Genomic DNA, 9,596 nt, shown 5'->3' on the forward strand with positions numbered 1-9,596 from the left:
GCTGGGGGGATGCTCGAGGAGCTGGGACACAGCGGGGACAACTGACCCCAGCTGGCCAAAGGGATATTCCAGACCATATGGCATCATGCTCAGGATATAAACTAGAGGGAAAGCTGGCCGGGGGCTGCTGCTTGGGAGCAGGCTGGGCAGTGGTCTGCAGGCAGTGAGCAATTGTTTTTCATTTGAATCACCTGTTTTTCTTGGGTTCTATTTGGTTTTGTTATTTTCCTTTTCTTTACGATTTTTTTATTATGATTTTATTTTATGTTATTTCAATTATTAAACTGTTCCTATCTGAACCCACGGGTTTTCTTACTTTTACCCTTCCAATTCTCTCCCCCATTGGGCAGCGAGCTGCTGTGTGGGGCTTAGCAGCCGGCTGGGGTTAAACCATGACAGATGTGTTTGAAAGTTGTTATTAATCTGTCTGTTTTCTCAAACGCGCTGATGCTCTTTTTTTCCCTGCCACACGTTGCTGTGTCTGGCATATCAAGGTGCAGGTTTCTTCTGCTTTACTGGTTTAGAAATGACTTCAACTTTTCAAAGACTGCTGTCCTGTGTTTGTTGTTCTTTCATACCTTCTCTTTACCCACCTCAGTCTTATTTTTGGTGGTCTTTTGGTCTGCTTTACTGGGTGGTATGCCTTTGTGCTGGATGCCTAATGCAATGTGAGCAGTCTCCCTGATGCCTGCAACCATTTTGGGCGTCCCTTTTAGTTTTGATTTGAGACAGACCTCCCAGTTCACCTCCAGTGAAAAGTTTCCAGTGATTCATTTCATAAGATTGTCCATATTGAACACGGATGTGAAAAACTAATTTAGCTTTTCTTCTGTGGCCTTATCTTTTCTGAACATTCCTGTTATACTTTGATCACTTACTACTCTTTTCCAGTGCTAGTTCTTGCAGTGCTCACAGATGGGCATTATCTGAACGCCATGACCTGACATACCGTACTTTTTAAAGCTTAATTTGAAAGTAGTAATTTCCACATGCACTTCTCCATTTGTCTTTAATCTATACTCAACATCCTTCTTATCGAAAAGACAAAATGTTATTTTGTTTAAATTACTGATTATCTTTAGACCTGACAGCGTTCTGGGTTGATAGATGAGCCTGACGCAGAGCTTCGCCATGGCCTGCTGCAGCCCCCGCTGACACGGCGTGCACACGCGGTGATCTGTGTGCTGATGTGGGTCAGGCTAGTCAAGCAGTGCAATAGGATATTTGGCAAGAAAGAGCTCTGCAGCAGTCGGGATGTAGTTGCAAATGAGATCGTAAACAGAAGTAACCCACAGGTGGCTTTTCATAGAGCATCATTAGCACGTGGGACAACAGAGTGGCAACATTCGGCAGTTCTGCACCGATTTGTGCAGCAGTTGTGCTGAAGCTAAATTAGCCAATTACTGCTAAATGAAATAGAACCCAAAAGCCATTTTACCTCACTGAGGGAAAATAGTAGAAGAGCTCCTTTACTCTGAATTACCTCAAGATATGCTCTTATTCTGACAGATATTTAAAATTCTGTAACCCATGCACCTGTCTAGGACACCTGAAGCATTGTATTTCTTTCCAGTTCTGAAGCACCTGAAGTAAAAAAAAAAAATCAAATAATCAAATTAGTCAATCTACTCTGATGCTACTGCTGCACTGCAGATTATTTAAATCTAATCAGAAAGACTTCTTGAAGCATCACTGCTCCGTTCAGGGAGCCTGAGAACTGAGGGGAAGTAGGTGATGGTGCATTTCTACAGAGAAATCTGAACAGAGTATGCTGAAAAATGACTGCGACCAGCATTGTCTCGGCTACACGCCGTGGCCGGGAATTGCCTCTAGTTGGAAGAATTTTTGAGCTGAGGATAAAGGTGCTGTAGGACGGCAGACTCTCTAGAGGAGAAAATGTTCCTGAGCACTGCATGTACTGCACACAGAACAACTGCTTCTCACTTCCAGTTTACGCCTGTGGCTTCCCAAAATCTGAGCTTGCAAAATGGAGCCACTGATCCTGCCTGCACCGAGTATCTCCAGCAGGTCCAACGTGAAACAGCAGCTGATCCTTCTGATGCTACTTTTAAGTGTCTCTGGGCACGGTGGGGAGCAAAAATCTCTGGGTTTCTAAGGCCTTCAAAGATTAGTACCTACTTTAGTATAAAAAATGTTTGAATTGTCTTTAGAGTACCTTACTTCCATACTTTCAGGAATACAGGAGTGTTTTTATCGAGGCTCTGTTTCAGAAAGTGCTATGTTGTCATTAACCCACCACCGTGATGTTTCCCACGGTTATAGTGCTGAAATCACTTTTTATCTTACACACAGACAGTGATTGTACACAAGTTTATTTCAGAAGTTAATGGACAACCAAGAGACAGTTTAAAAAAACCAAAAAATAATTAAAAGTTGGAAGCCTGCCCTTTATAGCACTTAGTATTTCAGATATTAAACGTTCTCCAGTGCTGGGCTTTTAAAGGCTAGTAAAAGCTATTGCCTAGTACTTTACCTCAACAAAGTAAACTTGTTAGTTTAGCTGTGGGATCTCCAGTTTCTCACTTGCAAATATTTTAGATAGCTAGATTTAACTTTTAAATACACAAAAGGTTGAGTAAAAAAAACCCAAAAACCAAGAAAGAGTGTAACTGGCAATACTGTTGCCACGACAAACAGGGATATATCAGGAGCACACGTTCTCTGCAAATGCCTCCCCCCTTTTCTGCGGGAATCTATTGGCACGTGCAGAGATAACATTCCAACATTTTTCATGCTGTTCTGCAAGCTGTGTATTTTATGAGCAGCCACTAATAATGGGGGCCAGGGGAAGAGGGAAGGAGTAGGGAACATCTGGGAAGACATACCTCTAACCACATCTGTCTTGTAGCCAGCTTTCCTGTCCTGATACAGACAGCAGAAAAGGCCAGTAACCCTGAGCTCTGGGAGAGAAAGTTCCCACGATTCACTCATTATCAGCTAATACTTCTAAGACCTGTGCTTCAGTAGTTTGGGGAAAGAAAACAATCCAGGAATAATTATCAGCAACTTCAGTACTTAAAAAGATTATTCTTTGTTTTTCCCCCTCACAAGGTGGTAAAAGCAAATGCTAGCATAAGGAAAACATCAATTGCAACTAACGGTAATATATATGGGAGCGAGAATTGTGGTTAAAGAAGTTGAAGCTTCTGGATAAACTCCATGAGACAATGCGTTAAGAGACTCGCCATAGTTGCAGCAACAGTGATAGCTGAAGAACAACACGAAGCGCTATCCTGCACAGGGCTTCAGCATTCTGGGAGTACCCAGCCTCTCAGAAACGTCAATACAACAGCAATCATGTACAACATTTTATTACAAAATTGTTAAAAAAAGTAATACAATGCAATATACTACAAAATATAAGATCAGCTATTAGGCTACCGCCTTTGTTTTACTTAGCTATAAAGAAACACCTGGCTATCAGTCACTGAATTTCAACAAAACCATTAAATATGCAGAAACATTCCACAACTTTTTCTTCCTTTTTTTTTTTTTTTTTTTCTTTTTTAGTTAAACTGAACTGTAGCAGCCCTTGGCTACTACTTACATTAAAAATAGAGGTCTCCCTACAAAGAACCACATTACCTATACACAATTCTGTACAGATTTTTATACTGAAGCTAACAATGAGCTGCACTTGAGTTCACATTCTTAGCAAAATATTGGATTTTGAGCATAAATCTTTACAGCAGGACGTTCATTTATTCTTCATCCTCCTCTTCTTCCTCCTCTTCATCATCCTCCTCCTCCTCCTCCTCCTCCTCTTCTGGTTCTGCTTTCTTCTTAGATCCTGCAGGCCTACCTGGGCCCTTTTTCCCTGCATCACTCTTGCTCTTGGCACGATATGCTGCAATATCCTGCAAGAAAAATGCTGTTTAGTTACCACCAACAGAACTCTGAAGACCAATTTGTACTGTCTTCAGTAATTTAACAGTACTATACTGTGCGGATCAAATACAGTGTGTGCAGAAAAGTGAGCTTTCAACCTTGGGACTTTCGTGCTTACACCTCTTGACCAAGTAACACGCGATCTGGACAGGCATAATTTTATGCCTGCAGTGCTTTGGAGTATTGACTATGTATTTTACCAAGCAGGTGACCCATTTTCTGGAAGTATCTTACTGGTAAAACATCTAGACATGTAAAAACCACATCCAGGTTGACTGTAAGGGTTCCAGATACCTCCCCCACACCACACCTTTCCCTGCATTCTGAAGTCTGATGAAGGCTGACAAACATTTAGAATTACAAACCATGTGGTTTTGGTGCAAAACAGAAGTCGCATATTATCACTGACCTGTACAGCTTTAGCCATCCTTAGATCACTTTCACCGTACCTTTTCATATTTCTCCTTTAGTTTTGCAGCCTTCTGTTCATATGGCTGTTTATCTTTGGCTGACTGTTCAGACCACATTTCACCTAATTTCTTTGCTGTATCTCCAATAGACAAGCCAGGATGATCATTCTTGATTTTTGGACGGTGTTCAGAACAGAAAAGGAAGAAAGCAGATCTAAAATGAGAGACAGTGATTAAGTGTCAGACTATTAAACCTAGTACTTTCCGCACCCCCCCTTCTGGTCATAGAAATACTCACGGTGGTCTTTTAGGAGCATTGGGGTCCTTTTTCTTTCCCTTCTTCTCGCCTTTGGGAGGAACATAGTTTTTCATCTCCCTGTCATAACGAGCTTTGTCCCCTTTAGCCATTTCTTCAAACTTCCCTTTTTCCTTGCTAGACATTGTCTGCGAACACGCGGAGGGGAAAGAAGAGTCTGGATCAGATAAAGCACCCGGTGACCCACTAACGTGCGAGCAGCAGCTGCCACCAGGATCCTTCCCCAGCTGCCCGCAGCGGGGCGGGGGCCGGCTCGGCACGGCACGGCACGGCGGGGGCTCGGCCCGGCCCGGCCCCACTCACCTTCCACCGCTCCGAGCACTTCCGCGAGAACTCGGCGAAGTTGACGGACGAGTCCGGGTGCTTCTTTTTGTGCTCCTCACGGCAGGTCTGCACGAAGTAGGCGTACGAGGACATCTTGCCCCGCGGCTTGTTGGGGTCGCCTTTGCCCATGGCGAGGTCGGCGGCGGGTCCCTGCGGGGAGGGCGGCAGCGTGAGGGGGGCGGGCGGCGCGGAGCCACGGCCGGGCGGGGCCGCGCCTCAGGCCGCTCCCGCCTCCCGCCCGCCGGCGCCTTCCCGCCCCAGCACGCCCCCTGCGGCCGCCGACCCCGCCCCGCCGCGGCCCCTCGCCCGCCCGCCCCGCGGCCCCTCCCGCGCCGCCGCCGGGCGCCACCACCCGCCCCCCGCGGCGGCCCGAGCGGGCGGCCCCAACCCGCCCCGGCGGGGCCGCCCGCCTCCCGCCCCGCGCGGCCAGCCGCCCCCGCCCCGCCCGGCGGGAATCCCCTCCTCAGCCCCGGGCGCGCCGCCCGCCCGCCCGCCGCGGCCACCCCGCGCCCCCGCCGCGCCCCGGGCCGCTGCCGGCGGCACCCCCTCCTTCCCGCTCTCCCTCCCAGCGCCCTACCCGCCACCGCCGGCGGCGGCGAGAGGGGCTTCGCGGGGCCTTGCCTGGCTGGGTGGGGCGGCGGTGGCGGCTCGGGGCGCTGCTCCCTGCGCTGCTGCTGCAGCTGAATGGTGCCCCGGCAGCGCACTTACAGCCTCTTGTTTTCCACAGCCCTACCCGCCACAGCAACTTGACCCGCGGCGCCCGGGAACCCACCCCCCGCCACCGCGGATTGGCTGCCGCGCCGGTTCAAACTGCCTGTGGCCCCGCCCCCCGAGGCCGGCGCCGCCGGGGATTGGCCAGCCGCTGCTGTGGCGTCAGCGGCCGAGCAGCTCCTCGGCTAGGTCGAGCGCGAGGGGGTCGCTAGCGCTTATACTCGTTGGAACCGGTTGGGGTGAAGATAGCGGAGGGGTGGAACTAAGAGAGCTGGGCGGTGATTGGGGGAGGGGGACGGTTTTAAAAAACCGCGGGGGCCCCCGCCATTGGCCGCCGGGGGCTGTGCACGTTTTGATTGGGCAGAGCGGGATGCTGTAGCGTGGTTTAAAAATACAAAGGGAGCGAGGGCGGCCGGCGGGGCGGGCACAGCGAGAGGAGCCGCGGAAGGGGTCGGGCGGGGCGCGGGATCGGGGACCGGTCTGTGCTGGCGGCCTCGCGGGGCACGGCGGCGGGCGGCTGCCCTGGCCGCGGCCCGGCCGCCGGCAGAGCGTCGGTCCCCCTCCGGCGCTACCTTCCTCCTGCCCGGGGTGGGCCGCGGCGGCGAGCGCCACCGTCTCTCCCGGGCTAGGCGGGCCGTGGCTTCCCGCGTCCGGCGGGCGGCAGCTGTACAAACCGGGCTTTAGCCGCGCCGCCCGAGCGAGGCCCGCTCCCGAGGCGTAACGGCCGCCCCCGGCTGCCTGCCGCGGGGCTGGGGAGGGCCCAGGGCGCGGCGCCCCTCGGGCAGGGGGAGGCCTGGCTGCCGGCGGGGAGCGCCGCTCCCCGCTCTGGGGCCGGCGGGGTGCCGAGCAGGGCCGGGGCCGGCTGCGAGGGTTCCCCTTCCCACGCCGCGAAGGGGAAGCGCCGCCGCTCCCCGTGTGTCGCCCCCTGGGCAGGCGGCGCCGCGGGTCGGTGGAGGCGGGGGCTGCGGCTGGCCCTGCCGCTCTGCCCAGCCGCTGCAGCGCGCCTGGCGCCTTTGGCCTGGGCAGAAACCCGAAGCTTCTGTACGGTCGTTTTGTCTCTGCTTACGATTTGACACTAGTCTGCACGATGTGGGTTTTCGGCTGTCTGGTTACTTTCATCCAGTTCTTTAATTAACATCAGTTTAAGCGAATATTCTTAGTAATTGAAGCGGTTTCTAACGCTCTTGCTTTTTCAGGTGTAGCTTACAGCACTGGTGAAAAGCGGTTACCAAAGATGCTGTGCCTTCGGCAGAGTCTTAATCATATTAACCTAGCTCAATGGTAAAAAAAAAAAAATAACCTTTAAAAGACAGCAGCAAGAACCCCTAAGTTGTCTGAGGATATTGAGTAGCTGCAGGTGTGAGAAGGGTCAGTGTAGATATCCAGAGTCTCCCCCATTCCAGATTTGCTCAAGTATAAGAAACACTAGGTCTGGTCTGTCAAGCTTTTTTTTTTTTCTCTTTTTTTTCCTTCCAATGAGGATGTGTTCACGCAGAACTGTTCACTAATATGGAGGTAAATGCTTCCTCGTTTTAAGCTTTATGTATTTGCCCAACTGCAGCCCTAAGAGACACAATGTAAACTGGAAAAAGTTGGTCAAAACTTGTCAAGAGGGAGGTATGCAGAGACAGATATGCCCTTTGCAGGTGCTAAAGCCTGTCAGATGCCAGTTATCTGAACTCTTATATCCACTAACTTCTGTGGCTATTCCTAACCTACAAACGAACCTTACACTTCCCTTCTAAAATCAATGTATACACAAGGGATATTCCACATTTCAGTTTTGGCTCTTAATTTCTGTAAACCATTTCACCACTACTCAGTAGCAAATTAATGTTCTCAGTTTCTATCGGCATTGAACAAAGCGGAGGCCTAGACACTTTGCAAGTTGTTTTAATTTGTTACGTAGCTTTAAAAAATGCCTTTACTTCATATGGTACTGGAAAGCACTATTTGTTTGGTGAATTAAGCTGCCAGATGGGTTACTCATTCACTTTGTGGTAAACCACCTGTATGTGACAGTTTCTTGCAGAATGTTTTCTAGTTAATAAAGCAGTTTTGTAGCAGATGGTAGAATCTTACAATACTAGTCTGTACTGAAAGAATCATAGCACAGCCATTAGTATCTCTGGTGTAAAACCACTCTTTGTCCACCAGTTTTACCTACAGTTCTCAATATCACACCCTTCAAACAAATTCATAGATAACCTTCTGTGTAGTTTACGAGCCATATGGGAATGTAGGTTAACTCCATCAAGATCAGTTTTACTTGAGTCCACACCGATGCAGTTGAAAGAACAACGAAGCAATCCGCTAGGTTTCAGGAAACTGAGTTTTCTCGGTGTCAGCACTTCTAAAATAGTCATGACCTCTTGGGAGTTTGTCACTGAAAAGTTATAATGATGGCTACAGGCACCAGAAATTATTTTAAACAGTTGAAAGGAGAGAAGATTTTTCCTCATCTTAATCATCCAAATCCATTCTCTGTCAGTTCTTGAGCAACAACAACAAAAGCTTTATGTAAGTTTACTGTGAACATGTTTTTACTCTTCCTTTTAACATTAATATAGCAAGTTCATGGAAAAAATTACTTTGGAACAGTCTTCGGAATTTATAGCATATAATTGCAGTGAGGCTTCCTCTGTTGCATCTGTTTTTGTATCTGCTCTAAGAGTATGAAGAAAATTCTTGTGGAAAAGCAGGTACGGTGAGAAAGTGTAATTACTTCCATGGGAAAAAATGAGACCTGCCTTTCAAATTATTTAATCGATTGTTTTAAGAAAGAAATTAGGTTCTTTGTGCTTTTAAAGATACTCTTTTCTAGATTATCTTCACTGAAAAAAAGCTTGGTACAATTAAATATGTACATAGAGTGTTATGTCATGCAACATAGGGCAGCGTAAGAAACCAAACAGTTGTACTCTAACATCTGTCTGTGTTCCAACAAGGAAGGCAGTATTGAAAATTTTCCACGCTTGAACATGATACTGGAAGCTTTCCACAGCAGTGCCGATACTGAAAGCTCCACGCAAGAATGCCGATCTTAGCCTGTCAGTCCCAAAGCTGTGCCTTCCTCCCAGCACTCTCATGCATGGTAAAGTGCTTCTCTCTGTGCCTGGTTCCACAATAAGCTGTTGCTGTTTTCTCATTACACCACACTGTTTCTTTTCAGACAAAACCACAAATTTTGTCTCAAGAGATTCAGTCACTGTTGCTCTTCTAAAGCAGTGATCTATGCAGTATTGACTTCGGCTGGTCCGCGTGGTTAATTTATTAACCACATGTGGATGACAGTTGTGGGGAAGAAGCATAAACTCCAGGACTTGAAGCTTACTTCTGCCTGAATAATTCAGCTCATGAAATGACTGTTAAGTTTTATAGCTCCCTGGCTTCGAGCCCTTTTGAGTCTTTAATCTCCTCCACAATTACAATTTTGGGCACTATTGTTAACTTCACTTAATCTTCAGTAAACTGCGTGTGAAGAGACATGAGCAATGTAGTGACTAGAAAGGCTGGATAGAAAGAAGAGAAAAGACCAGGCGGATGGTTACAGAGCTGAGAAATGGATTTAAAGAAAAGTATGTCACAGAAACAAAAATGTGTGATTGGAGTGATAATACTTTACATCATACTGTACCTCTTGGCTTCTGTGGGAGGCTTCTACAGCTTTTCTGGATGCTCATGTCAGTGTGGACAAAGCAAGGAAACATAACAAAGACCTTTTATTTGAATTAACATTTTCATCAGTGGATCCATTGCAACAGATACCATTCAGCTGAGGAAGCTGCAAACTACAGTTGCATGACCTTAACTCTGACCAAACTTTCATTCTGATGTGTGTTATATGGTGACACTGTCAGCTGGATAAAGAAGCTCTCCCCTGTAGCAGAGACTCTGCTATTACCCAAATTCCTGTATGGGGTATG

The 9,596-nt window shown here is 48.1% G+C and overlaps 1 protein-coding gene across 2 annotated transcripts; it reads right to left on the bottom strand.

Annotated features, from left to right (window-relative positions):
• Window positions 1-3,316: 3,316 nt before the first annotated feature.
• Window positions 3,317-5,712, bottom strand: HMGB2 (high mobility group box 2). Of its 2 annotated transcripts, none has more exons than XM_037389779.1 (5): window positions 5,581-5,712; window positions 4,939-5,109; window positions 4,618-4,763; window positions 4,359-4,533; window positions 3,317-3,878 (listed from the first exon to the last, which is right to left on the bottom strand). In XM_037389779.1, the coding sequence occupies exons 2-5, from the start codon at window positions 5,086-5,088 to the stop codon at window positions 3,723-3,725; spliced, it is 627 nt and encodes a 208-aa protein (XP_037245676.1). In that variant the 5' UTR covers window positions 5,089-5,109; window positions 5,581-5,712; the 3' UTR covers window positions 3,317-3,722. The 2 variants fall into 2 exon arrangements, with proteins under 2 accessions (XP_037245676.1, XP_037245682.1); XM_037389785.1 differs by having other exon boundaries at window positions 5,668-5,694.
• Window positions 5,713-9,596: the final 3,884 nt, after the last annotated feature.

The sequence above is a fragment of the Falco rusticolus genome, chromosome 1 (genome assembly GCF_015220075.1).
Source record: "Falco rusticolus isolate bFalRus1 chromosome 1, bFalRus1.pri, whole genome shotgun sequence".
Lineage (NCBI taxonomy): Eukaryota > Metazoa > Chordata > Aves > Falconiformes > Falconidae > Falco > Falco rusticolus.